Source organism: Centruroides sculpturatus, unplaced genomic scaffold, assembly GCF_000671375.1.
Source record: "Centruroides sculpturatus isolate CEXI.00-Female unplaced genomic scaffold, Cexi_2.0 scaffold1005, whole genome shotgun sequence".
Lineage (NCBI taxonomy): Eukaryota > Metazoa > Arthropoda > Arachnida > Scorpiones > Buthidae > Centruroides > Centruroides sculpturatus.
The window spans coordinates 250,011-277,247 of NW_019385238.1; the positions used below are offsets into that span (position 1 = coordinate 250,011).

General features: G+C 36.0%; 2 protein-coding genes and 1 long non-coding RNA gene across 3 annotated transcripts in view; 1 reads left to right on the forward strand and 2 right to left on the reverse strand.

The window, feature by feature from the left end:
* Window positions 1-995: 995 nt before the first annotated feature.
* Window positions 996-18,561, reverse strand: LOC111636566 (HEAT repeat-containing protein 6-like). The gene is made up of 24 exons (XM_023381845.1): window positions 18,359-18,561; window positions 15,720-15,827; window positions 15,508-15,648; window positions 15,321-15,436; window positions 12,561-12,675; window positions 9,653-9,748; window positions 6,223-6,342; window positions 6,042-6,141; window positions 5,030-5,238; window positions 4,802-4,921; window positions 4,654-4,730; window positions 4,460-4,589; window positions 4,193-4,292; window positions 3,843-4,128; window positions 3,696-3,777; window positions 3,542-3,631; window positions 3,338-3,472; window positions 3,146-3,268; window positions 2,963-3,087; window positions 2,735-2,892; window positions 2,486-2,640; window positions 2,205-2,420; window positions 2,001-2,133; window positions 996-1,930 (listed from the first exon to the last, which is right to left on the reverse strand). The coding sequence occupies exons 1-24, from the start codon at window positions 18,530-18,532 to the stop codon at window positions 1,797-1,799; spliced, it is 3,243 nt and encodes a 1,080-aa protein (XP_023237613.1). The 5' UTR covers window positions 18,533-18,561; the 3' UTR covers window positions 996-1,796.
* A 145-nt stretch (window positions 18,562-18,706) lies between these two features.
* Window positions 18,707-27,237, forward strand: part of LOC111636568 — a 29,658-nt gene continuing 21,127 nt past the window's right edge. The window contains exon 1 of the long non-coding RNA XR_002758552.1: window positions 18,707-18,787. This is a non-coding gene — a long non-coding RNA (uncharacterized LOC111636568). The remainder of the gene's footprint in view (window positions 18,788-27,237) is intronic.
* The window catches only part of LOC111636565, a 30,642-nt gene continuing 24,025 nt past the window's right edge, over window positions 20,621-27,237 (reverse strand). Inside the window, exons 19-33 of the mRNA XM_023381844.1 lie at window positions 26,960-27,097; window positions 26,563-26,745; window positions 26,357-26,488; window positions 26,095-26,277; window positions 25,663-25,803; window positions 25,399-25,587; window positions 24,945-25,082; window positions 24,425-24,607; window positions 24,213-24,344; window positions 23,963-24,145; window positions 23,267-23,407; window positions 23,002-23,184; window positions 22,148-22,288; window positions 21,885-22,067; window positions 20,621-21,673 (exon numbers count right to left, since the gene is read on the reverse strand). Of these exons, the coding sequence (XP_023237612.1) occupies window positions 21,510-21,673; window positions 21,885-22,067; window positions 22,148-22,288; window positions 23,002-23,184; window positions 23,267-23,407; window positions 23,963-24,145; window positions 24,213-24,344; window positions 24,425-24,607; window positions 24,945-25,082; window positions 25,399-25,587; window positions 25,663-25,803; window positions 26,095-26,277; window positions 26,357-26,488; window positions 26,563-26,745; window positions 26,960-27,097 (2,414 nt within the window). The 3' untranslated portion in view covers window positions 20,621-21,509. The remainder of the gene's footprint in view (window positions 21,674-21,884; window positions 22,068-22,147; window positions 22,289-23,001; window positions 23,185-23,266; window positions 23,408-23,962; window positions 24,146-24,212; window positions 24,345-24,424; window positions 24,608-24,944; window positions 25,083-25,398; window positions 25,588-25,662; window positions 25,804-26,094; window positions 26,278-26,356; window positions 26,489-26,562; window positions 26,746-26,959; window positions 27,098-27,237) is intronic.

Genomic DNA, 27,237 nt, shown 5'->3' on the forward strand with positions numbered 1-27,237 from the left:
TGATAACATAAGACTAATTCTTATTTTTAAATAATGGTACAGCAGAATTAACAATTGAACTGATAAAAATTCTATAGACCCACTTACAAAAGTTTAGTTTCATAAAGGTAAATTTGCTACTTATATCTGATAACATATTATCATTAAAAAATGAATGACAATGACAGTATAAACTAAGCATATACACAACAACAGAAGCCAAAAATAGAGGTTAAATAAACCCACCAGGTATGGTACCAAAGGGGGGGGGTTGACCCTGAACAGAGCATATTGTATATGCTATTTTAACCCAGCTTAAAGACTGAAGACGTTTGACTAGTTTTGGATTACATGGGAGACAACCAGCAAAGAAACCACTCGTCTCTACAAAAAACTAAAGTTGAGATTAGAGTTTGCACACGAACACCCCTTCGAGCAACCAAAAATGGTCCAGGGTGTTATGATGCGATGACTCTAAATTCAATGTTTTATCTAGTGATGGTATACGATATGTCAGACGACCAGTGAACATGAGATACGACCCAAAATACACAGTTTCTACAATAAAGCGTCAAGTGTAGCTCTACTTTTGGCCACTCCTGTAAGCCTATGTTCGTACAGAAGCACCAAATACAGAATATTGCTGTAGACTGACGACAATTTTATGGTACCAGAACTGGAGATGGCCCTGGTAGTGCCAAAATTGCCACTTGGCAATCTCCTGTGCACCGTAAACCTAGAGACGACATCATGTCACGTAGGAAGGAGAACCAAAGTCAGTTTTTACGTAACCCTGCCGGGCATTTTCACACTGGAAATTTTTTTATCGACCGACAGAAAACACTCAACATTATAAATTCAAACTGCATGAGATGGAACACCTTCATTCAAAATATATAGGCTCGTTGATTGGTGAACCAAGCTTCTACAATCGCACAGTCTGCAATATTACCAAAAGCCAAGCTGGAGAAATTCGGGCATTAATTTCAAGGACACAGAGATTTTTCCCGTTAACTTGCAAGACCCTCTTCTCTTCGTAATTGTGCGGCTATGAGATTACAAGAAGCCCACTCCACCGATCAATAAGCTCGTGTATTTTGAGAATTGAGATTACAAATTTAAACTGCACGAGGCATTCAAATTTAGAATGTTTAACAGCCTGAAGATGATTATTTAATATGGAGGAAAACGGTTGCTAATGCGAGTTTTTACCATTTTATTTGGTTTTTGGATGGTAGTTTATTTAAAGTTAACCAGTATTTACTAATTGTTATTAGTATCATAACTCAATGCATTTATGATTACAGCATAAAATTTTCCCACAGTTGAACTCTGTTATGAAAACCAGGGCTGTAGAGTCGGAGTTGGAGTTGGAGTCAGAGTCGTGGAGTTTTGGTGTTTTAGCCGGAGTCGGAGTCGGATGGTAAGGAAGAGTCGGAGTTGGAGTCGATAGATTTTTACACGACTTCACAGCCCTGATGAAAACACAATGTTCGATTATGTTGCATCTCTTGTCATTTTATGCACAGAATACTTGTTCCAAGTTGCGCGTAACTGCACTTAGGTTATGCTTGCATCTATAAAGAACACTTGTAAACAGATAACCAAACAATTTATTATGGTGTGCACATAACAGATACAGTAAAAAATCAACATTGTAGATACATAATATAAGAATTGGGGTGGTAAAACATTTACAATCTTGATTTGGTCAAATCAAATAAGTGAGTTGCAACAAATTAACCATATAAATGTATCAAAAATATAGTTATACGAAATGCGTGTATGCAGTCGTGTCGTGATGCACGGGACGTTTATTACGAGGGAGCGGTTAGGTCGTCTTCTACGTGAAGAGATTTCTGCAGGACATACAGTACTTCTCGGGCAGTACTCTTTGCTGGTAGAGACGATAATTTGTCTAAGTGTTTTTCCGCCCTCTGTCTAATTTCATCTGCAAAGAAATGTGCGATTTAACACTTTGAATTTCATTTAGTGTGATGTACGGTACAGTTACCACTTACCGTTGGCAGGATCGATGAGAAACTTATTCATGGATGTAAGCAGTGAATCTTTTAGCAGGAGGGTCATTTCAGCCACATCAGCCAAGTCTTCTGGTTGTAACAGGGTTGTGAGGTGGCATAAACTCTTGCACAACTAATTACAATTAAAGCTATGTAAAATTGCATTAAAACCAGATTAGAGACATTGAAAAGACTATTTCTTACCTGATTGCATAAATTTGTTTGATGTTTTAATTCTCTGAAGTCGATGTCGTCGCGGCTATTCGATAACGACATTACAAGCTGATGCCATACGTTGACTAGATACCTGCCGTAGTATTCTCTCTTTGAAATGCTCGACAGTGATGAAGCTGCATTGATGCACACTTTGAAGTTTGTGCCTTCGCTTAGGGTCGACAAGAGTGCGACAAATATGTCGTCCTGATATTTGGAAATTTTGGCTTATGTTAAAGCATTTTAAAATTTAAAAACCAAAAAAAGCCTACCATTGGTAGAATGCCCGCTTCGAGTAGCGTCGAATTCTGCAGGACTTTCCCGAGTGCGTAACAGGAATTCCAGCGTACTTTGACAAATCTGGTCTTGAGATTTTTTAAGAGTGCCGACACTGCGTCCAAAATCATACTTTTTATCTGTTCTTTTCCTACAAAATGCATAAGAATATAAGGCTTTTAAGTGCATGTGCAAGGAAATGTGTCGTGAAATTTTATGTATGATATTTTTGTGTAATAACTTACTTAGTGCATCTTCAGATAAATAAAACAACAAATTTCCCAGTGTTCTTACAGCATTGGCGGGTACATTGTCGCGATCCTTCGAGGCCACAATGGCTGCCATTCCGAGTGAATAAACAAATATATCTGGAACTTCCAAAGAAAACTCCAAATGTTCTTCCCTAAAAATGCAATTGGCTATACTTCGACGACAAAACATTTTAAGAAACAAAATTGACAATTATTACTTACTTACTCAACAGCAACGCATTGCTTAAATTTCCCAAAGACCAGGAAGCTTTTGAACGAACTCCAAAATGGCCGTCATTTATCGCTTCCACAATTATTTCCCCAGCATCCAACAGAAACGATGCATCCTGTGTTAAGCAAATTTGTTTAAACAACTCTAAACTAAGGAAGCATTAAGAAACGTACTTCTCTAAGGCACGGAAATAAGGCATAGATGCCGAGACATCGAATCGCCGCTCCTTTTACATTAGGATCGCTTTCTCTGGCCAAACCCAGCATCACAGTCAAACAGAAGATTTGAGTGTTTTTCTGAAAGATATACAAAGTGATGCGGCATAAAATAAGCCATCTTTGCGCAACTATGCAATAAGTACTCACCGGAAAGCTCTCAAACACGTTGGCCGTGACGGTCGAAAGACAGTTGCAGCATATGCTCCTCAATGTGTTGTGATTGTCGTTTTGTAGGCACTTTGGCAATGGGCCGTCGAGTAACTTTTTCCAGAACTGCGAAACCTGAAATCAGAGGAAATTTTAAAAGAAATTGCCACAAATTTTAGAAATTGCAATGAAATTTTTAAGTACATCTTGTAATATGTTTGTCGAGAGCTGGGTGGAATCATTAGATGTGTTCTGACACGCATTGCACATGCTTACGCCTGTCGACTCCAACAACTAAACCATAACACACAAATTAGTATTTTCTTAACCAGGTTTGCTTAACTGTTACATTAAATACCTTAGCGCCATGGAGTTGTAGAAATGAATTCGTATCTTCTAAACATAGAGTTATCACTTCTTCGATACAAGGTAAATGGTATCTGCAATAATCGAAATTAATTTCCATAAATTTCCAATATGTATGTAGTGTTATTGAAAACTATACCTCATGACATCGAAGTAAACTTTCATGAAAAGTCCTAACAGTTGAAGTGATTCCAATTGTACGGGAAGGGGAACGTCTTTTTTCAAAATGTTATCTTGGCAATGTTGGATCAACCAGGGTACGTTGCTGTATGGTGTCACGTCTGCTGTTTTTGGTTCCAAGGGTTCTCTGCCACTTTCAAAACCCACAACAGAGCTTTTCAGCAGAGTGGAAATGTCCACAGGAGCAGGTTGAACACAAACAATGGATCCGAGGACAGAAAGACACGCAACTTGCACTTGTGAATCTGAACGAATGAAATATTTTATAATAGCACTTTTGATTTATGAGTGTTTGTTGTTTCTCTCTACCTTTATGGTGAAGAAGTGGATAGAGATGCTTTAGCAGACGAATTAGAAGATCCGAACGAAAGCGATGATAGGGAACATTGTTAATAAGAGTTGCATAACACTGAAATAAAAATATTATGCATAACGAATGTCTCTTGTGATGTTGCCAAAGGTCTGTTGACCTCATTTTCGTATATTTCATCCAATCAATGATTCCAGACAAAATATAGCAATAAGAATTGTTAGGTATGATACAAAGGATGATTTATGTTAATAAATTAGCCTTACTTTTAACAGCTGAATTAGTATAAATGATGAATTCTCTGCCAGAAGAGCCAAGAGAAGGCACCTGTGAAGCTCTCTCACCAGAACTCCGAGTGTTGTGGACAGGGGAATGAAAGCCGTCCTCACGACTACACTAAAATTAAGATAAACGATAGCTCGACTCATTGTGCCTTTCGTTAGAAAGAGTGAGAAATTACCTTTCGTCCGCCACCATCAGAAATTGTTTAGAGCCTTCCAACAAGTCTGTCAGCACCGAAATCGCAGCTGCTCGTACCTAAAGTTTTCGACACATTTAGAAAGTTGCTTTCGCAGTATTGTTTTTAAAACAGTAAGAAGTCTTCTTACCTGCGGAGATGGATCTTTTAAAATCGAAAGCAGGATGGTCTGCGGTTGGGGGATGCTTGCTGAGGGACTGTCAGGAAGGAACGATAACCAATAACCGAACATGGTTTTCTTATCTGTCACCTGTTTAAAACATGGTGCTTTAAATTACATTTTATGCAATTGCAACTTGGACTTTCTGCCAAACTACTACTGTTTTACATATAAGGTACGAAATTTCAAAATACGAACCCTTACAACGGCTTGCAGTCCCACGAAAGCATGCTGACGGACCGAGGATTGCGCGGAACGGATCCTGGCCAACTGGTTTATCTCAGTATCGGAATATTCCGAATCCGAACCACTGGTCAACCAGGGAGGAGTAGAGTGACAGTTCCATGTCGAATTGATCTGAGACTGTGAGTGCCTCGAGGAGTTGTAACCGGAATCTGAGGCCGCACCTATTTAACGTAATACCATTAGTTAACCATTATTTAATGTAATACCATTAGACGCTTCTAACATTCTGCAGGTTCGGGAAGACACGCACGTGTAACATCATAGCCGGTACAAATGTCAAGAAACATTTACCCACGTGTGGCCACAGACCCTTGTACGTTAAATGCCCATCCTAAAGACTACTGTAAATTGATGGCAATCGGAAACTCGATTGACACGTGGTATGCAACTGGCTTACAACCGGAAATCGGCCCATAGACTTTAGATGCAAACTTTTGCCTCAAACATCTTGGTTCGTAAAGAGAACTTCGAAATTCCATATTTGTCACGACGGTAGCCTTGCCGAGTCGTACACTTCCAAAAATCATGTTTAGTGGTTGCATGGTTACTTTATATTTTGATTATGGACAAAACACTTTTTCACTTACGAAGCATCCACTCAATTATGCTTTATTGGAGGTTAAAAATGCACAAAACCAACTACTCCGCTTATGACACTTTTTAATAGCTTTAAACCCCATCATTGCAGAACTCTTCTTTGTTCTTAGAACTGTTGATGATGATGGACATCGTTAACTGAAGTATTAGAGAATATGTTCCAGTTATTGGTTGGTATTTTGTGTATTTGTAATCTGCAATAAAGCACTTTGAAGTTTGTAATTAAAGTATGAATCATTGTAAAAATTCCCAGGGTTTCAAGCTATGGTTCAACTTGGTCCTTCCAGGTAGCAGGCGGGTGCACTTCAACAAAAATCTTAATAAAGATGCCGTAGATTTTGCAAACACTAAAATCCCAATACGTTACCTTCAGACAACTCGTCGTCTTCTCCCTGCTGCTCCTTCTTTTTATTTTTGCCCTTTCCCGTTTTACTCCTCCGACGATTCCTCTTTTTTTGAGACATCAACTACGAAATTATCGTTACGACAAAACAACTTAATTATTGCATTTTTATTGACAATTCAAAAATAAAACAATTTAATTTTACCTTCGGAAAAGAAGTTTCATTGTCTTGTTGTACGGTCGAGGCAAATTGACTTCCCACGGACGGATACAGGCAGACCGACGTTAGAGATCCTTGACCCGGTTGGCCGTGGAAGAGGTAAAACTGAAAATGGATGCAAGAAAATTCTAATTATTTAAATTTCTTCTTTAGTTTGTAAGCACTAAATTGGCCTTTCTCTATTGCTAGACTTATTACACATCAGATTAGCTTTAGAAAATCACTTTATTATTTCAAAAATGAATGCATTTCAGACCTTAAGTCCCTCTTCAGCATGTTGTACAATAATTTTGAGATTGATGTTGTAGATTTACAAAAAATACAGTGTAATTGCAACAATTGGTAAAATGACAATGATAAAATATTGGTTACAGATCAGAATTTCTATGTGTGCTTTCGTTTTGAAGGGTTTCTTCTCTTGATGCACTGGATTTCCTATTAACTTCGCTGTCTTCTTTGGTGGAATATAGGCAATTTTACTGTTTTTCGTAGATGTGCTAACATCAATCTCAAAATTATTTATTGTACAGCATGCTGAAGAGGGACTTAAGGTCTGAAATGCATTCATTTTTGACACAATAAAATGATTTTCTAAGGCTAATCTGATGTTTAATAAGTCTACAATAAAGGCCAATTTAGTGCTTACAAACTAATTCAAAGACTAGACAAGAAGTGCATCACTTCTGTTTGATGTTTGACATCTGCTGTACTATAAATTATATGAGCACATCCAGTTTTATCCACTTATGGTGAGCCGGATGTGCAATAAAGTCTGAAAGTACAAGCTAATTCAAGTGGCAAATTGAATGAAATTATCTGCGATAGATTACAAGGATCTCTCGGACTCAAATCCGAGGTATTTTCATAAGGGATCTGAATAAAAAGTGTCTTTGTGATGCGATTCATAAGAATAAACAATGCTTCTTCTTTGCAATCAAAATCCAAATTACAAATTCTTTGTTGAAAACTACTGGCTGAAATGACTAAAGCGTGTACTTGCCACTTCGAAAGAACTCAACTCAAATCTGTGTTAGATTCTCAGAAATTTTTGTTAATGGTTTAAACTAATGTTCCGACCTTTAGTCTGGCATATATAATTCCCGCTCCTGATGTAGATATAAGCATAGAAACAGCTTACATCAGACACAAGGGTAGGACTTTTGTTAGAAAGCTGCATTAACACTAGAGGATTTGATCCCGGGACCTCGAAAATTGGGATCCCAACCACTTTTCAGTCCCAAAATTTTCGGGATTAAGTTTTCCTAATCCCGAGATTTTCGGGATTGACATCATTTTAAAAAAGTTGCAAAATAGACTGCATGAAGCGAAACGTTCAGTGCCAGTGCTTTTAACAGAATTGCTTGCCTATCATTTTAATATAAAATATGAGAAATTTTATTCCAAGCAAGCAGCAGAAATTAACCTAGCGGGCTTGCGATGCTTGCTTGGAATAAAACTTCTTGTATTTTGAACTAAAATGATAGGCAAGCAGTTCTCACTGGGTTACTTGGTAATATACTTCATTTTTGTATTTTTGAATTTTCGCGGGCGCCAATCGATTTTCTGGCGCAGTCGAGAGCACTACTCAGTGCGTTTTACCTGTCAATGTGTCAGCCATCTTGTTTTGCCAGTGTGGTTAATATAGACCCGACGCCTCTCGCTTAGGGGGGTCGATCTTAGGTGAAAAGGTTACGACCCCCGCCTTGCCCGTGATCTGTCAGGATGATGCGAGAAAGTCTTTTTACGTTTGGGAGTAGTGATTTGCTGGATGCTGAGAGACTCACACAGAGACCGAATTTACGAAATTAACGTGTTTATTTTTAGAAAGGCATGCTTACAATGATCGAAACAATCGGGATTGTAGCCTTTACTCCTACAATCCCGATCTGTGTCGACCGGACTGTTTTCTTCCAACCTCCCCGTGTCCTCGAAGCTATAACTAGAACGGGCTTATAAGTATTTACTAACGATTCCTCCAACTTCCATCAAACCTAAACGCGTTTTCTCAGTAGCTGCATATATGTGCAACAAATTGAGAAGTAGACTTGGTGATGAGACACAGGATGCGTTGTTATTTCTCAGACCATATTATCGCAATTCAAATTAGAATGTTCCTATTAGATTAGTTTTCTTTATATTTAAGAAAAATGTGACTGATTAATATTATTTTTAAATACTTTTTGCTAAGAAACTTACTTTACTACCTACTTACTAGGTTGCTATATGAAAGTAGTCTGTTTAGTCGATGTTAAGAGAGATTTTTGTTAATTTTCCACGTTTATTTGCATAGTTTGTTACATAAAGGTTTTTTCAATTTATATGAGTTTAAAGAGATCTCAGTGATGCTTAAAAAAGAATAAATTTAACATGAAGACTGAGTGATTTTAAGTCTGGTTAGTCTGACTCTGAGTCTGATTAGTTAGAGTGATTAAATTAGCTAGGTGTATACTGTAAAATATGTTGATTTTTGTCTAAATTTTGATTTGTTGATTTCTGTAAGATTTTCTTATTTTTTATTAACCCTCAATACCGAAATGGGATCCCGGGATTGACTAAGTATAATCCCGAAATCCCGGGATTAGAAATAAGGACCGGGATCGAATTCCCTAATTAACACACATATGACCTTTAGCATTTTCTTTGCAGTGTATAATACAGTGTGTTCCGAAAATAGCCGTACAATTTGAGGGTGAGATATTGGTGAATTGATAGAAGAAACATAATTTTAGAACATTTAAATGTATTCAAACACTTCGCGTTTTATGCCTATTTGTTTTTCCATGGTTCAATATGACTTCCATTTATGTGGCTGTTCTCTCTGATCTGTTCCATGGCATCTTCGTGGTCTATTGGCATTCTTGGTATGGCAAAAGAAACATCCAGTCTACACAAAATTCTTGTGCCATGAGTAAATTGTAGGCCTACAGGGTAATTACTTGTGATACTTGATACGGAAATTCCTTTGCACTGACGTAGCAGATTTTATTTCTTTGAACAAAAAACCACAAGCTTTCTCCACATCTGTGAAAACAGCCACCGCTGATCACTCTGCGGTGGGAGTTTTCAGTGCAAAAGTTTATGTAACTTGACGTGTAAGGTTAAATTTGTGAATTTAAAAATATTGTGCAGATCCTTTGAATAAATTTTTTATTTTCCTACAGAGTTGTAAAGACAATTTTGATACACCCTGTACTATATTTGAACTTCCATCCATTCCCTACACCAAAGAATCATTTTTGAAACTACGCTTCCAGTGTGAAAAGAATAAGTGATTGGATATATCCTTCTACTAACAAGGCTTCGATTCCTTGGTTTCTCACAACCAGCACTTTGGCAAATACTTATTGGGAAAGCTCTGTACACCACGGAGCTTACCAACAAGCAAGTCATAACAATTTGAACGGCGATAGCATACCTTTAACAATCCCAAGAGACATCCTAGCTGTCCGATAGGTATCGTCTTCCATCCCAACAACAGATTTTGAAGTGCTTTCAGAACAGTCACGATTACCTGTAAAATTTCAAAAGAAACGTTATGATACTTTATGCATGCATTTCAGATTTAATTACATGATCAATAAATTATAATTTAAATTATTCAATTTTAAAATAAAAAAATAAAATCAATTGCTATATACATGAGTATATGGTAATGATGTCTTGCCTCTAAGAATCCTCTTTCCATACCTGTTGAGGATTAAACTGTTGCAAGACAGACCCCTTCAGACCAAACCTATCACAGGGTTCATGATGGGGTAGATTTGACTTCTGGCAAATCAAGAAAACCATTAGAAAAGGTTACTATATACAATTTTTAGGTAACAAAACACGTGTGATCTTCCGAGGGGAATACCTCCCGAGAGGACTTTCAACAGGAAACCAGACCTCTACTTAGACATGAAGAAAATCCAGAGAACTATTGATGAGATGCAAAACAGCAACCAACAGCGCTTGGTGATTTCATCCACTCAACACTGATCAACAGGAAGTAGAGTGGGTATGGGTGGTCTAAAGTTCATCTATAATTCAGTTTACACTATCTATAAACTATAACTTTGAGAATCACTGTACTAGATTATTGGCTGACTTGTAAAATATTTTAAAAGCAATCTACATTTATGCATTTGTACAGTCACTTGCCAAGTGGGAAAAGAGGACATATTGCAAATTACAGATGAAAGATGCTGTAAATGACTAATGCAGTCTGTGTAACAATCAGGTTGAGCCTAGTGTGAATACAGAGTATTGTATAATGCAACGCTTGTTAATTAACGGTCACATTCAAAGTATCATTTGCCCACTCAAATGCAGTGTTGCACATGATATGGGACTTTGCAGGTTGTTGCTGCAAGAGTTGCACAAGGAATATTGCAAAGAATGATACAAATTGTATTCTTTAACTTATTGAGGGAGGCAGGTAACATCTGGTAGACACATTGTTTCGCAGAGCCTCATGGGAAAAAATCCATAGGAATTGTAGGACACCAGGTAGCATGATGCTACCTGGTGTCCTGGAAAAACACTGCGTTAAATCTCTTTCAAACAGAATAAGACAAATCATGCAGTCACAGTCTCCATTATTGAATCAGAGGAAGATCATCCAAGAAAAAGTGGGCATTGATGAGTTTTGTAGTGCACAACACTCCATACTAACACTAGTCTCAACCTGACTGTTAGCCATATGCATTAAATGTCATTAAAGTCATTTACAGTGTCTTCATCTGTAATTTGCAATATGTCCTCTTTCTCCATTTGGCAAGTCACTTTTCACCACACTGTATACAGATATCTTCTCTGTCAATGGAGAGAAATTAACACACGATGATGAGAGACTAAACATACGCAGTTTATTAACATTTATAATCTGTTGTAGATCCATTTTCAAATGTAAAATGATGGCTTATGACATTCAAAAATGAAGCTGGAATGTTTTAAAAATATCAACAGTGGTTTTTATTGACTTTTGGCAGTCGAGATGGATACACAAGTGGCAAAATATGACTACATATGCAGATGACAGCTGAGTGATTATCTTTGGCAAACTTTGACAATTGGCAGAAATGACTGATTTGGCCCATTGTCATTTTAATTCTACCATCCATACACATCTTCATTTGTAGTTATGATGATTGAGGTACTTTTTATGCTGAATTTGTATATTTTTGTTACTTCTGCACACTTGACAATGATACAGTTATTTATTTGACAAGATTGAACAGTTGTATACAGGCATTTGAGAAAATTAGAGAAATTTAGTTAAATGTTGGAGTCCTTAATGCATTTGATGCCTGTTGAAATGAGTCACCAAAATATGTGAGACGAGTTGTCCATGCAAAATAATACAAATACCATTAATTATCCTTCCATTAGGGATAGCCAGATGTCCAGTAAAATCTTTTTCAGAAAGAATCCTAAGCAGGAGACATAGTCGACAGATAAGTAGAATGTATAAGCAAGTGACAAGTGGAGGAGTTTGGCAAAACTCGATTTTAATGTGTAAATTATAGACCTGTATGTCCCGTAGTTGGAAACAATACATCAAAGATTTTCGGTATAGATAAAATTTGACTGCATGCAGGCAGAGATGTATTCTAAACAGAATGATGAAGACAGCTTAAAAACTAGAACATAGAACATAGAACCTAATTATGCCTTGTCAAATTAATCACTACGATGCCCCAACTGTCTCAATCACGATGACAACAAATGCCTGTCTAATGCATAGAGATCATAACACAGTTAGCATAAATGCATGTAATGTAATATGTTCGTAAGCATGCACTTTCATATCTACATTTTACTTTCCTGGCTTGTTATGCATATAACCCTGGAAAGTATTGGAATTATGTGAAATTTGACTCAAGATTTTTGCAAATCTCAATGTTTTGAGACTCCATGGATCCAAAATGTCAAATAAGATTGAATAAACAGTATTTCTGGTTGCAAAATGGTGCAACAGAATATCTAGTCGATGACCAAGGTGGTCAAGGGTCAACCTAACATTCCAAATTGAATGCAGTGGTGAAAAACCTGGTAATTTTTTATGGCAAATTGATCTCGTTGGAATACATTAAGTCGCATTCCTTGCCATCCAGTTACCAATTGAAAGCCCACTGACGTCCCAATGAGAAGGCCAATCTAAATAAATAAACTGACCATTCTTTTTGAACATTTCAAGATTTTTCAGGTGTATTTAACAAATATGTAATAGTAAACTGTTTATATTTAGAATTTATGCAAAATTTCTGGGTTGTAAATGCAGAATTTTGGATCGCAAAAACAGTGTATGGAATTTATTTCAAATCCCTCAAAATCATTCTTACCTTACAGTTGCTGATATCGTCGACAGCACAAGACACGTAAGCTTTCAGAGAGGCGAGTAAGGCCGAATAACAGTTAAGTAATAAGTCTTCGTTAAGGTACACTTCGTTCTGTTTCCTGTTAAGTTTTATGAAAAGAAGAGTCACTTATAATTGATGTAAAATGACTGTAAACCATATCAAGACACATCCATTATGAAAAAAAAAACCATTTTACATGTTCATGACATTTATTGAAAAATTACACATTAATTGCAAGTACTTCCAATAATTATTGCATTATTGTTAATGGGTGAACAGAAGGTATCAAATTTTAGTTATGAAGATTTGTAGAAACAATGCAAAAATGGGATTCTTGATCGATTGCAGAAAATGCAATGTATTCCCCATGTTGATGTGGAGAATACGTTTACCACAAGGATGTGCCTCTCTACTTCCAAAACTACAGGCAGTATGCTTAAGAAAAGCCATCCGCTCCACATGACACAGAAGATATTACTTGCTAAATAAGTTGATTGAGCTACAAAATGAGATGTATGAGTTGGGGATACATGTTTTAGAAGAAGCTAACAACCGAGTAGTAAACCTAGCAAATCAAGTTATAGAAAGATGGCGGAAGAGGTATAGGAATAAAATGGAATGGATTAAAAAGCATCAGGAAGGTAGTTTAAGACCGCAAGTCAACCCAACAATTATGTGTTGGGATGGCATCACACCTCCAACCTGTGTTAAGGAAGCATGCAAGTTTGGCCCTAAATATGTCCCACAACCCAAACTCACACATGAAAAGATCTTGCCAGACGTCGAGCAAGCAATAGAAAAGCTTAGCGAGATCAAGGAGAAAATGTTTAAGTGGGAGATAGCACTTAAAATCAAACATGAAAATAGTAAAAGTGATAGCAACCCAATATGGTTAAATATCAAATAAAGCAAAGAATGGCTGAAAGTTAATAACTTAGTACTTACAAGAGCCAACAAATCAAAGGACTTAGTAATCATGAAAATAAATACGTATGACAAACTGTTGTTAAAATTTATAACTGAAACACAATGCATGATTGCACACCCACGTGCTCTGGAGAGGCTGCAAACAAAAATCAAATGGTTCACTAACACACCCCTTTAAAAAGAACTTAGTATGACGAAAATAGTGGTCACCTCCCGTCGGTTCCTAAGCTATTCGGATTCACCAAAACACATAAAACCGAAAAATGTATAAGGCCAGTGGTAGATAAAGGATGTTCACCTACACTAATATTAGAAATATTAGTCAAATGCTTCATTAACTCACACTTGCCCCCACACCAATACAGCATTAAACAGCCACTAGAGCTGCTCCATAAAATGAAAAATATGAAACCACAAGAAGGAAGATATATGACAGTATTATACTTCACTATACCCATCCATCAAACTAGAACCATGTTTTTGCCACTTAAGAGATTTCTTATTAAACAAAATCAAGTATACAGAAAAGAAGAGAAAACAGATACTAGAGCTGATGTATCTAACCACATATTGGTCGATATTTAACTTTGAAGGAGTTACATATGTGCAACAGAAAGGTGTAGCAATGGGAAGTCCAGTAGCAAGTACATTATGTGAAATGTCTAGGTAGGTAAAGCATACAGAAAACAGTACTTTCTGTATGCATTTACGTGCCTAGAACTGCATATATATATTCTAATTAGACTTAAAGTACCTGTAGTTCAAAACTATTAAGGAATGTGTTCTAATAAGGATCATTTATATCTTGTGTTTGTAACCTCTAATTCTCTATCATGTTAAATTTTACAGTAGTCATTCTGTATGTTATACGTCTTCTTTCAATCAAGCCTGAAGAGAACTTAAGGTAGTACTTATGTCGAATAAGTCGTGAGCAACTCTATCTAAGGACCATAAGGCTCGCAATTTATTCCACACAGGTGTACCTTAACTAAGATCTCTTCAGGCACAACTGAAGAAACAAAAATATATATACAAAAATCACAACCCTCCTGGCAGTATATGCTTTATTGGATTCTATATACAATGAGAGCAAGCCAAAAATCATTCAAATTGTCACTAGTAAATGTTATATTTGACACGTGAAAGCTTTACAAATCTATAATTCTGTACAATGGGGGCATTTTATAAACTATAAGGCTCGCAATGCCTTATAGTTTGCTAACCTATAGAATAGATAGCCTGAGTTATCCATATAGCAGGAATGGCATATTGTTCATTGATATTGGGGTCTTTGGCTCTGTTTATTCCTGTATTTTTTTGTTAATTTTCCTATTTTTATCATGTATTCTTGTACAATACATCTAATTTTTGTGTACTTATTTTAATATTAATTTGAATAACTTGAAAATTTCTTTATTCTAAATATTTATGTTCTTATAAGTCTATAAGTTATATGTAAACTGAAGAAGGTTGTTGAAAATGAATGAAAACATAATGATTAAAAGTTTTTTGATGCTTATGAAGTTTATTTTGTGGTTGAATATACTCATAGTGCATCATATGATGCATCATAGTGCATCATAGTGCATAGTGTGATGGTATAAAAAATAGAATAAAGAGGAAATTTTGTTTATTCTACAAACATATAAGGTACTTGCAATATATTAAGCATTGAAGATAAGAGAGAAGCAACAATAAAGTATACATGTTAATAAGGAAACTAAGTTATAAGTTACTCCAAAAATGTGTAAAATGAGACTTGTAAGGTGATGACAACATAAATTCTACATTCAGAAGTTAACAAACTGAACTTACCTTGCTAATAAATTCTGCATGCACTTCATGGAAATATGATTTATTTCCATGTCGGGATAATTTGGTGCGGAAAACTTCAACAACATTCCGTCTTTCCCAACAAATTTTTCCCAAAACTATGCAAAGACATGGAAATGATTTAATTTACCACTGAAATTCAGTTATTGTCTAACAAATTACCAATCACCTTTTCTACCGAAGCACCGTTATCTTGAAGTAAAACAGAGAGGACGGTCAGGAGATCCGGAAGAGCCCAGACGCCCGAATTCTCGACTTTTCTAACAATAAACTGTGTTATGTGAAGTAGAGTACCGGTCTGTAACACGATCTATGTGTACAATTGTGAATTAAATCATCAATTCATATAAAATGTACTTGTTGTAAACAATACTTGCTTACCTGCTGTCTAGATATCAAATTAGTTACTAAATGGCACCACTTTGATAAAAGATGATCATTGTTTTGCGGTAGAACATCCATACTGAGATTCAGCAGCTCGGTAACATCCTGTCAATAAAGAAGAGGAAATTAACAAGAATAAGAAAACAGTATTTTAAATACGATTTTATTTACGGCAATTCAATTAAAGTCATAAAACCTGCAAGTATATCCCGTCTATAATTATACTCTATGACCTCGAAGAGCTAACAACAAATGGTGTTGCATAAAATGTTTCTAAATATGTACTAAATCGAGAATATTAACTAGAGACATCCTTTGCTAAACACATTTCTACTCTAAGCTAGCTTTTTTCTCATTAAACAATCTAACAATGGCACATTTCACAAATAATTTAGTGTAGATATATGAAAGATGGTTAATTCATCTCCATTTTGACATTTTCCTTGGCGCAGATCTTTCTTAAGCTCGGCACAAACTGTCAGAGGTGACGTAAAACAAAATTTATTTGATTGTCATAGGGTCAATGATCGATCGTCCGGTTATGGACTCAACATCATCCATATTCTTTGATAGAAAGTATGCAGTCGCTTCGACAACTTTCACATCAATAAGTTAGATTTTACCAGGCAATAATTAGAGAGACACATACATTTGTAAGAAGGGAACTTGTTTGTGGCTCTGTAGGCAATAAACAAGTCTTGCATGTCTACTCAGCTACAAATGTTCATTTGTTGTTTATAACTACGTCACAAGTAATATCACAAGAGGCGACATTGCCAAATCATTGAAAGAAAACAGTCGTGTGACTATAAACATCAGTTCAGACATCACATCAAAAGTGACTAGTTTTCACCACTATTTAGACAATGGTACATTTGTAATTTTATCTTCTTTACTGCAGATAGTCAACATAAACTAGACGATTATCTTCCATTCTTTCATATATAAATATAATTCAGATTATTCATTTATACATTTCAAATCTCTTGGCTTTGACAAATATAGATTAACTACTTTGGTAAGTTTTCACGAAAGATGCGGAGAAAAAGAAGCAATAGACAAAATCACTTCTATAAGGATGATATACGAAACTGTGACGATTATCCTCATTTGCATGCTTGCATCTTCTTCAAAATGGATTAAAGAAAGACAATTTGTTAATTCAAGTACTTTTGGTAATGTTACTTTGAATTTCATCACATAAACTTTTATTCTTGATAATGTCTAAAGAGAGTTATATGCCAGGCAATTGAGTAATATCCTATAAACAATCGACATTACACACATTGCTATTAATCTTTCTGCATCAATTGCATATATGTAATTGCTTATCAGGAGATATCTATTTACCCATTTTTACATGTATTCATCATGTGTTACTATAATTCTGCTTCTAAACACATCAATACTTTGTGCTTTCTTCGTTTGTGAATATATGTATGCTTATCTGCTAAAATATACATATATCTTCTCTACGTCAACATTATATAGATATGTTGCCTTAAGCAATGTAACATGCACGTGAAGGATATCAACTCCATACTAGTATTGCATATAGTAACATAGCATATGAGTAGTAACTGTACAAGAGACTGAACTCTCACAATTTATCTAAACATTTGGAGCCAGCACCGTCAAGAGGGAATTTTTCCAACACCAGAGAACTTGGGGTACACGGCGCTTTCTACCAACTTCCTAACGTACCCCTAGGTCCATTACTATCTTCCGACAGTCCCCTTTAGGGTACAATTACACCTCGAAATGAGACAGTTGGAACCTTACCAAACCTGTAATCCATACCCGTAGGAACAAATAAGTCAAAGGAAACATACACGTGATTGTTCGTGAGATACAGCCTCCCCAAAATTGGCCTATTTATCGGTATGCATGCATTCAGGAGCGATGCCACGTGCTCCACTAAGACTCGCATTTAACTTTTTCGCCCACGTGACTACGACAGCTTCAAGTAGCCCACTCAACTCTTTGTGTACTACAAAATGTTATGTAGTTTTATGGGGTGTTGTGGCTTGTTCCATGCAGGTGCTTCGGTGCTTGCACCGCCACAGAGCACAAAATATAGGTAGTACCAGTTCACGATAAAAACTAACCTTTGGAAGCGAGTATCTCACGAAAGGTCGCACATGTGGGGGTTAATGTTTACCTAGGTAGTCCAAGATGGCCACACAGTGGGGACCCACGTTCTAACCTAACCTAACCTATTCTAATAAATTAAGAAAGTTTTCCTTTCTTCATATAATTAATTTTTTGAGTTATTTTACATCTTACATTAGTAATTTTGTTAATTTATTAGAATAGGTTAGGTTAGGTTAGAACGTGGGTCCACTGTGCGGCCATCTTGGACTATCTAGGTAAACATTAACCCATGTGGGTATAGTTCCATTGACTTTTTTATTCATAGAGGTCTACAATTCTGGAGAGTGGCAAACCCCTCATTCAGAGTTCACCCCATTTAAGGTATATTGTATAAAACATCAATGATTTGATTAAGATTCCTCCAAGATGTTTAAACCACGTGGCCTTGGTTTACTCACGTGACCGAGTGACGTCACGTGTTACTCCGTGTACGCTGTTCACGACGGTGTGGGTAGGCGACTTCTACCCAACTGGTTACTTACTTTCTCTTCAAGGAACTTTATGTTAAATTCTAAGGCGTTTAATTGGTCGAAAACATCATTAACTTGGCTTTTAAACCTTTCGGGATCTCCTCGACATTTAATTAACCTTTCCAGACATTTCGCCACCAGTTTTTGTTGTTGAGTTCTCACACTTTCCGTACCGACCGCCTCCATCTTGGAATTCGAGCGACCGTTGCGCCATTTACAACGTAACTAAAATATCTGTTTTTTATATTTTTAATATTTATAAATAAAATTTATTATTTATTTATTTGTTTAAATAAAGTTTAATTTTTAAATTTTATGTAAAAATAATTATTAATTTTTTTTTTACCTTTTAAAACACGAATTTCTCTGTTTACGTTATCACGTGTGTGGGCATTTCTAAATATAGAAACGGTTAACGGAATTCCTTGTCGTTGGAATGAGGTGAATTTCTGTTTTATAGTTACTTTTTCTTTAAGTTAACAAAATAAATTTTGTTTGTATAACGAGATAAATGCTATTAAATTTTAATACTTATGTTTTTTTAGTTTTTTTAAATGTAAATGTTAGTTGGCGCAATAAGCTTCACTAATATACTACATATTATTATGTTTTTGTATGCTAAAATTAGAATATTACTCTAACGATTCTTAATTTTAGCATACAAAAATATGTATGTAAGTCTATAATGTCTGCTTAATAATTTCATAGACAATAATAACAGTTTTGCTTACAATAGGCTCAATTATAATAGGTGAAGCTCATTGCGCCACTTGCTGGTTTCATATTAACCAATGTTATAGCTCATAAAAGTAAATTATAAGCAGATTTTGTGATTGTATTTTATATTATTGTAATTATTTAATTATAAATAAAGAAATACAAATGTATTATATGTACAAAATTAAGGAATTTTGCAAACACATCATTACAGTGCTTTAACAAACAGGCAAACAAGATACATAACCTAGTAAACTGGCAACCAAGATGCTTTATATTAAAATTGATAGCAAGACACTAGTAAAAAGGTATAATGCCTTAAGGGAACTTGTAAACAAGATACAAAATGACATAGAAAAGTGGTAAACAAGGTATGTAGATGTTGTCTAGAATCTACATTAAGTAGCCTACACAACACATTCCAGTACACAACCATTCTGTTATAGGCTTCTATACACATAAACATTCACAACAAATTTAGTTAATATAACATCCTCATGTGAAAGTATTAATAGGAGTAAGTACAAAAATTTTACTTTCCCAGCTGTTTTCTATATAACAGAGGGAAAGTGTGGCAACCAGTCAAATAATAAACCCTCAAGATTTTTATATGTTTGGTCTCAAAGTTTCTTGAAATTCAAAAAAAAGTTGGGTTTTTTTCTGTATGTATGGATATTAGTGTGTGGGGAGGGCAGGATTTTCTTCACCCACTTTGAAGCTTAATAACTCGTGTCTTTTGTCCAAAGTTTCCTAAGTTTTGCCTATTAAAAACCACTGGCATAAGCTTACAGTTGAGCCTGATTTCATTGTTAAATAACAGTTTACAAATAAAATTTAAATTGCAATACTAATGAAAACCTAAATGATTTAAATGGGACTTTTGAGGTGCAATGGGAATACTATATGATTTGTTGCATTCACATTTCTTGAGGGATTTAAATGTAGGAACTGCAGTAATTTGTGTAATCTGACCAGGCTGTGGAGTCGGAGTCGGAGTCATGGAGTTTTGGTGTTTTAACTGGAGTCGGAGTCGGAGTCTGGTGGTAAGGAAAAGTCGGAGTCGAAGTTGGAGTCAGTAGATTTTTTACGCGACTCCACAGCCCTGGCAGGGCTGTAGAGTCGGAGTCGGAGTCGTGGAGTTTAGGTGATTTAGCTGCAGGGCTGTGGAGTCGCGTAAAAATCTACCGACTCCGACTCTGACTCCGGCTAAAACACCAAAACTCCACGACTCCGACTCCGATAGCCCTGCCAGGGCTGTAGAGTTGCGTAAAAATCTACCGACTCCAACTCTGACTTTGACTTTTCCTTACCCTCCGACTCCGACTCCGACTCCAACACCAAAACTCCACGACTCTGACTCTGACTCCACAGCCCTGTTTAGCTGGAGTCGGAGTCAGATGGTAAGGAAGAGTTGGAGTCGGAGTTGGAAGATTTTTACGCGACTCCACAGCCCTGAATCCGACACAGCCATTGTCAAATTACTGGACTATAGAAACTCTACTGTTTACTATAATTGAAGAAATGTAACTTTAACAAGTAAGAAATTAGACATATGACTTTACACAAATACCTTTTTATTTTATTTTCATGAAATGTTATACAAACACTGTTCGGCTATTATTGACAGTCTCGTGTTACTGTTTCTTTTGAAATTATTTCTAAAAATTAATTCCCACACTGGTAATTACAGGCACAAAATGTTCACATTGCAACTAACAGTCCTACGGAAATGATTAACTTTCCCGAACACAATATATAGGAAAAAATCGCCATTTTTCTTTCAATAATTTTTTTTTTAACTTTTACACAATTGTCAGGATACTTTCTACTGAAAAATTTCTTGTTTTATCAAGCGTACGCGAAATTTCACTAAGCGTATTTGTCGGAGAGAGGTCGTCTCGATATAAATAAATTAATGTATCTTGTAGAAAAATGTTTTTTCTTCTACATTAAAAATATACAAATATCATCCACGAGAAGATATCGCTATTGACACAAACGTTGTATGTGTAAGTTACGATGGTGAAAGGCACTTCGGAGGAATTTATTGACCCTGCAACGTAACAAATGGACCGAAAGTCGATGCAGTGCCAACCTCACACTCTCATAAAACCCTCATTTTATTATGGAATTTTAAATCTGTTTGCTGATCTTTTGATATGTCAAGTCCTGTAAAGACCGGCACTGAATCAAAGTGAGAAATTTTACACGGAAGGACCGTTTTAAACGAGTTACTACAACCAAAAATCGGAGGAAAGGTTGTCGAATTTCATACAGACACACAGTGGGAATGCTACACACTTTATCACAGACACGGCTACATAAAAAAAAAAAAAAAAAAAAAACAGGAAGAATCCTAGACGATCAGCAAAGATTTCAAATGAGGGTCCCTTCTCGAAAAAAACAGTATGTATATATGCAATTGTCGTCGCCATTTTTGAACATTTTACTTGTCTTTTCCCGGTTTGAAACAGAACATGAGGAATAGCGTGTACAGTATGAAGGCCACCGAAATTGCAATTATGGTGTACATGAAAAGATTCAGCTCTGGATTTCGATAACGGTGTTTCCTCAACCATTCCAATACTTGTTTCTCGTTCATCAGATCACCTGTGGACAGATATTAACAAGAACTGTAGTGATTTACATTCCTAAGAACCTTCGGAGTGCGAGGATGAGTGTCCTGAAATGTTCTACTAAATACAGGTAATTTGCAGCATTCCCATTAAGTGGAAATGTTGAAAAGTATGTAGAATTCATAGCAGTCCCCTTTGCGCTACTTTCAAGACACTCATTCCTGTACTCAGTTCTATGAAATTACCTCTGTATATGGAGGGAAACTTCCTTCTGAAGTACGAAAGTGCAGGAATCTGTTTTATACCGTATCTTCGTGCGTATCGAGCATCTTTAACTTTCACGAACATAATATCCAATTCGCTAACTTCATCGTCAATGCTCTCGAGTCCCTGAAGCACCCCATCACACTTTGGACAGTTTTCGTCATCTGTCGAGTACAGAATTATCAATTATAGTCATTGTTTCGTGTATGTATCGAGGAATTACGTTATACTAAGTGATACTCACAGAAGAAAACGCTGACAAAGTCATTATCTTCCAGTAATTTATCTAGCATTCTCCTGTTCACTTCTTCGATTTCGTCTTTCATCTCAATCATGTCTTGGCTGGTCAACCATTTTAAAACTCTCTCCGAATTTGAAAGATCTCCTGTAATAGAATGCAATTAGTGTTGTATACGGGTGATATAACTGTAATTACAATTATTGTTTTCCGTGCTTACAAGAGCATGTTAGAGTATGCTCTTTTATGCTAGATATGCTCTTATCAGCGAAGCAAGACGTGTTTCTAAGCTATGAAAACAAGTTGTTTTCATATATAAGAGCTCGAAAATATGGCAAATGTTTGTAAATAACCAGTCTTTCATGGATTTTCACGAATGGATTGATAGAATAAGGAATACTTTGGCAATCTATCAAGAGGGATCTCCCAGAAGGACTTTCAGAAAGGTGTTATACACGTAAAAACACAGAAAATTCCACATGGCAGGTGTAAACCTGCGACAGTGTTGTGTCCATGTGTATCAATTGCTCACGGTTTTATCCATTCGGCCAGGGATTTTCTGGTATGAAAGCTACATATACTGAAGATTAAATAAACATTAAATGTTAAGTATTACCAAAAACCCTATTCACACCCTTCATCTTCCGAGGGAGATGCCTCTCTAGAAGACCTTCTTCCAGAAACTTCCAGGCCCATATTTAGATTTAATAACGAGAAGACAATCCAGGAAACTCCACACAGCCAGCTCACTGGCCAGGCGCCAACCCACGACCAATTTTAGTGTCTGGTGGTTTCCACTGGTGCAGTTCTTTCTAGTAGATGTTGCTTTAATTTATCTCACTCTTAACTAAAGTACAAACCTTCATATAAAACTGGTTCTGTCTTTCTAAAATAGATGAGAGAAGGATGATGAAGGATGTTCCATTTTGCAGAAGCGGCAGGATCATTGACTTTTACAAAATCGATGCCGAATAAATCCGCTTCGTCATCGATGTCTTCTAGTTCCTGAAGAATTTCTGAACACTCGTCGCAATTATCCTCGTCTGTGAAACAATAGAAGATATTTATTTAGAAACTTCAATAAGGAAATATTCCTTTTAAAGCGAATGACTTGAAAAATATTACAGAAAATAACGGCCAAAAATGGTGATTCGTCAATTAATCTGTCCAACATTCTTGCGTTAATTGCTTCGATTTCGTCTGCCAGTTCTCTGTTGTCATCGTCAATGAGCCATTCTAAGACAGCCTCTTCATTTTTCAGATCCCCTGTATTAATGAAAGGAGATATAAGAAATCATACTGAAGCACAAGATAGGTAAGGGAATTGAAGCATGAATTGCCACTCAATTGGATTTGAAATCGAATCCGGACGAGCGATCCCCCAGGAATTTATGGACTTTATATGATAAAAACTTCCTGTGGATCCCACATGGTACCTCACACTACCTGACTATTCCCATTATATGCCTGACCCATAATGCGAACCCATGATAGTATGGAAGAAAAGCCCTCTTAGTATTTATAGGATGGAAAGGGAGGGAATCATCCACAGGGAGTTTTTCTGTCACACAGGGAAGTTCAAAAAGGTTACTAATAATAGAAGTCAACGCAACACATGCCAATCCATAGGATGTTTTTGATAAACTGGCTTCTATTTAGATGTTCGACACGTAAAGAAATACCAAAAATTTCCATGTGGCCAGGTTCTTGTGAGGCACGAACCCACGACCACCTATTAATATTCAGTGGCAGTGTATATTTCTCTAATGGCCTACCAAAGAAATATTTCTAGTATTCAATTAAGTTGTATTTATACATTACCATCAAAGACGAGTGCATTTCCATTTCTAAAATATATGAGAGAAGGGAATGTTCTTAATCCGTAACGTTTTGCCACTCCACTGTCCTGAGTTTTGACAATGTGAATTCCAAACTGATCCGTATCATCATCGATATTCTCTAATTCCTGAAGAACGACCTCGCACGCTTTGCAATGTGGTTTATCTAGATTTAAATGGATTATTAGTGTTTACCACGATATATAACTAACACAGAAACGTGGAATACTTACAAAATAAAACAGCAACGTACTGCTCCTCGTGAATTAAGTAATCTAATAAATTACGGTTGACGGTTTCGATCGTATCTTCCGTTTTCTGATGGATCAACCATTGCAAAAGTTCCTCCTCGGCTAGTAAGCTTCCTGTTTTATTAAGAAATTTCACCTTAATAAGTTTTATGTGTGTATTTTCATGATTTATTTCGAAAAATTTCATTAATTACCTTCGTAATAACTCGGAATTTGGTTTTCAAAGTAGATTAACGCTGGGAAATCATTAACTCCATACTCCGCAGCAATTTCTGTATCTTGAGTCTTTACGAAAAGAATTCCGTGTCGATCCGTGTCGTCATCGATGTTCTCTAATTCTTCTAAAGTTCTTTTGCATTCTGTGCAATCCGATGTGTCTAAAAAACAGAAAATACATAATCAATTCAGCAACAGTTAACACAATGTCGTGTCTACTTAAAGGTAGACACGACTATGAAGACCGTGTGGGATTTTTCAATGAGGAACGGGAATGCCTCTCGGGAGGACTTTCTATTGGAAGCTGACCCCTATTTAGGCTTTAAACACAGAAATAAAACCCAGATAACTGCGTGCAAACAGTGTTTTGTGGTTTTATCCACTCAGCCATAGGTCTGCTTTGAGAGTACAAAGTACATTAATAGTGTTATAGCATGCTTTTTATTTATTGTTAAATATATCGTCTATTGTAAAACACTTGAAAATAAAAATACTCACAAAAATAAACGGCTAAATAATCTGAATTATCGATTAAATTCTGTAAGACTTCTCCATGAACATCTTCGATGTATTCATTACTTGGATTTTTCTGGATCAAAAGCCATTCCAAAATCCTTTCGCCCTGTTTCATGTCACCTAAAATGGATGGAAGTTTTATAATTTTCGTAGATACTCGTACATGGTGTAATAAAATTTCGAAAACATTGGCCGATAATAGTGTTGATTCTCATCAAACACTAGGATACTAGATCTTTAGATCACTGGAATTCTAAGATAGTTCTTTACCAGGATATTAAGGATCTAGCAGTTTCTAAACTGTTTTCTAGAAGTCACCTGAATGATTCTAACCAATTCTAACGAGAAAACGTGTAATAGTATGCTCTATTTTTGCACAATATAATATAGCAATTGATGATATATCGTGTAATTTTAAGTAACGAAAGCCACTTACCAGCGTAAATAGTATAATCCTTATCACCTCCTTTGAATATAACAATTCCGGGTATGGCGAAAACTCCATATTTGTTGGCCATTTTGACGTCTTCTATCTTCACAAATTTGATACCGGCTTCGTCCGCTTCGTCGTCGATTTTTTCGAGTTCTTCTAGAACTTTGGCGCACTTGTTGCAGTCTTTACTATCTGAAGAATTTTATAAGACAATTGAAATTTATTTTCTTTCATTATAATTTCTATTTTTGCACGATTTTTACGTACAAAAGAGGACGGCCAAATAGTCCGTTCTGTATATGAGTCTCTCAAACATTCTCCTGTTCAGTTTTTCGATTCCGTCGCTGAGTTCCATGTTTTCTGGATTCGTTATCCATTCCAAAATTTCTTCTTCGTCAAACAAATCACCTGGAAGGGAAGGTTAAACATAAAGCCAGACAATTACAATGGTCAAAATATCTAAGAAACCAGCAAAGAGAATATTTTTTGCAATAATACTAGTAAGGATTAGAACAATATTGCTAGACTGGTAAGGAAACTAAAAGCAAACAAGAAGCATGACACACAGGAGAATGAGAAGAAGGGAAAGGTCAGCACAGATGCCACGGACTTTCAGGATTTACAGTGCCAGTTGAAATGAACTGAATTTATTATTTAAACATCGCAAAAACACTTCACTAGCCACAAGAATTAATATACCTGGATACTTTATGTTTTTTCCTCTTCGAAAGTACGAGATTCCGGGAGGATTACGTATACCATATTTTTTCGCCATTAAATTATCATTCATTTTAACTAGTTGTACTTCATATTCGCTGCAATCGTCGTCGATAAGTTCTAGGTGTTTGAGAATCTCTCGGCTTTCTGGATCGTTTTCTATATCTAAATTGTAAAACACGATTATAAAATCGCCGTTTTGATGATATAAAACTCTTAGAAAATCTATTAAATTACTATGTACAGAAATAAACAACTAAGTATTCTTGTTCCACTATCATTCTATAAAGTAGTTCTCTGTTGATGTTTTCTATAGTATCTTCCGTCTTTTGTAATATCAGCCATTGCAATACCTCCTCTTCTTGTTGTATATCCCCTAAAATTTAATTATAATGTTATAATTTTAAATATAATTAATTAAATTTGATAACTATAATTTCTAGAACATACCTGAATAAATACTTGGAAAATTATTTTCAAAATAGACCAAAGATGGAATCTCCGTAACGGCTAGGTCTCTCGCAAATTCCACGTCATCCGTTTTTACAAAATGGAGTCCGTACTCATCGGTCTCATCGTCAATGTTTTCTAATTCGTTCAGGATTTTCTCACAATCGGCGCAATCATCATCGTCTAAGTTAAGGAAATCCTCAATGGGTATAATGATTTTCTTTATAATTGTGTTTCCCAAACTTTTCGGACTACCACCTCCTTATAGTGACTGTATTTCCTACCACCCGTTACCTTACAGCGCTTCCTTAAGTCTTCCTTCTGAAGGGGGTGGTAGCTCCCATTTTGGGAATCACAGCTTTAGAAGATGGTAAAAGAAGATAGGATTTATACGTACAAAAGAACACTGCAAGTCCCTCGGTTTCTTCCAATAACATCTCTAGCATTTTTCGATCGACGTATTCGATTTCATTGGCTTCTTTCTCTTTGTTTTCACGTATCCAGATTAAGACATTTTCTTCGTCGTGGAGATCACCTGAGTTGGGATTGTAATTCATCTGTAATCAAGATTCTCGTTTGTTTGTGTAATTTGTGGCATTTCTGATAACTATATTATTACTAAAAGTAAATTTACGTCTTCGCTATTGTGTTAGGCACCTTAATTTTTACGTGTGT

Excerpts from the sequence above, each read along its gene's own strand:
- LOC111636566 (XM_023381845.1), bottom strand. The coding sequence starts at position 18,532 with ATGGAGGCGGTCGGTACGGAAAGTGTGAGAACTCAACAACAAAAACTG. Across the intron at positions 3,632-3,695 it reads TACAACTCCATGGCGCTAAG|TTGTTGGAGTCGACAGGCGT; the intron begins GTATTTAATGTA and ends GTTATGGTTTAG. Across the intron at positions 3,269-3,337 it reads ACGTGTTTGAGAGCTTTCCG|AAAAACACTCAAATCTTCTG; the intron begins GTGAGTACTTAT and ends TATATCTTTCAG.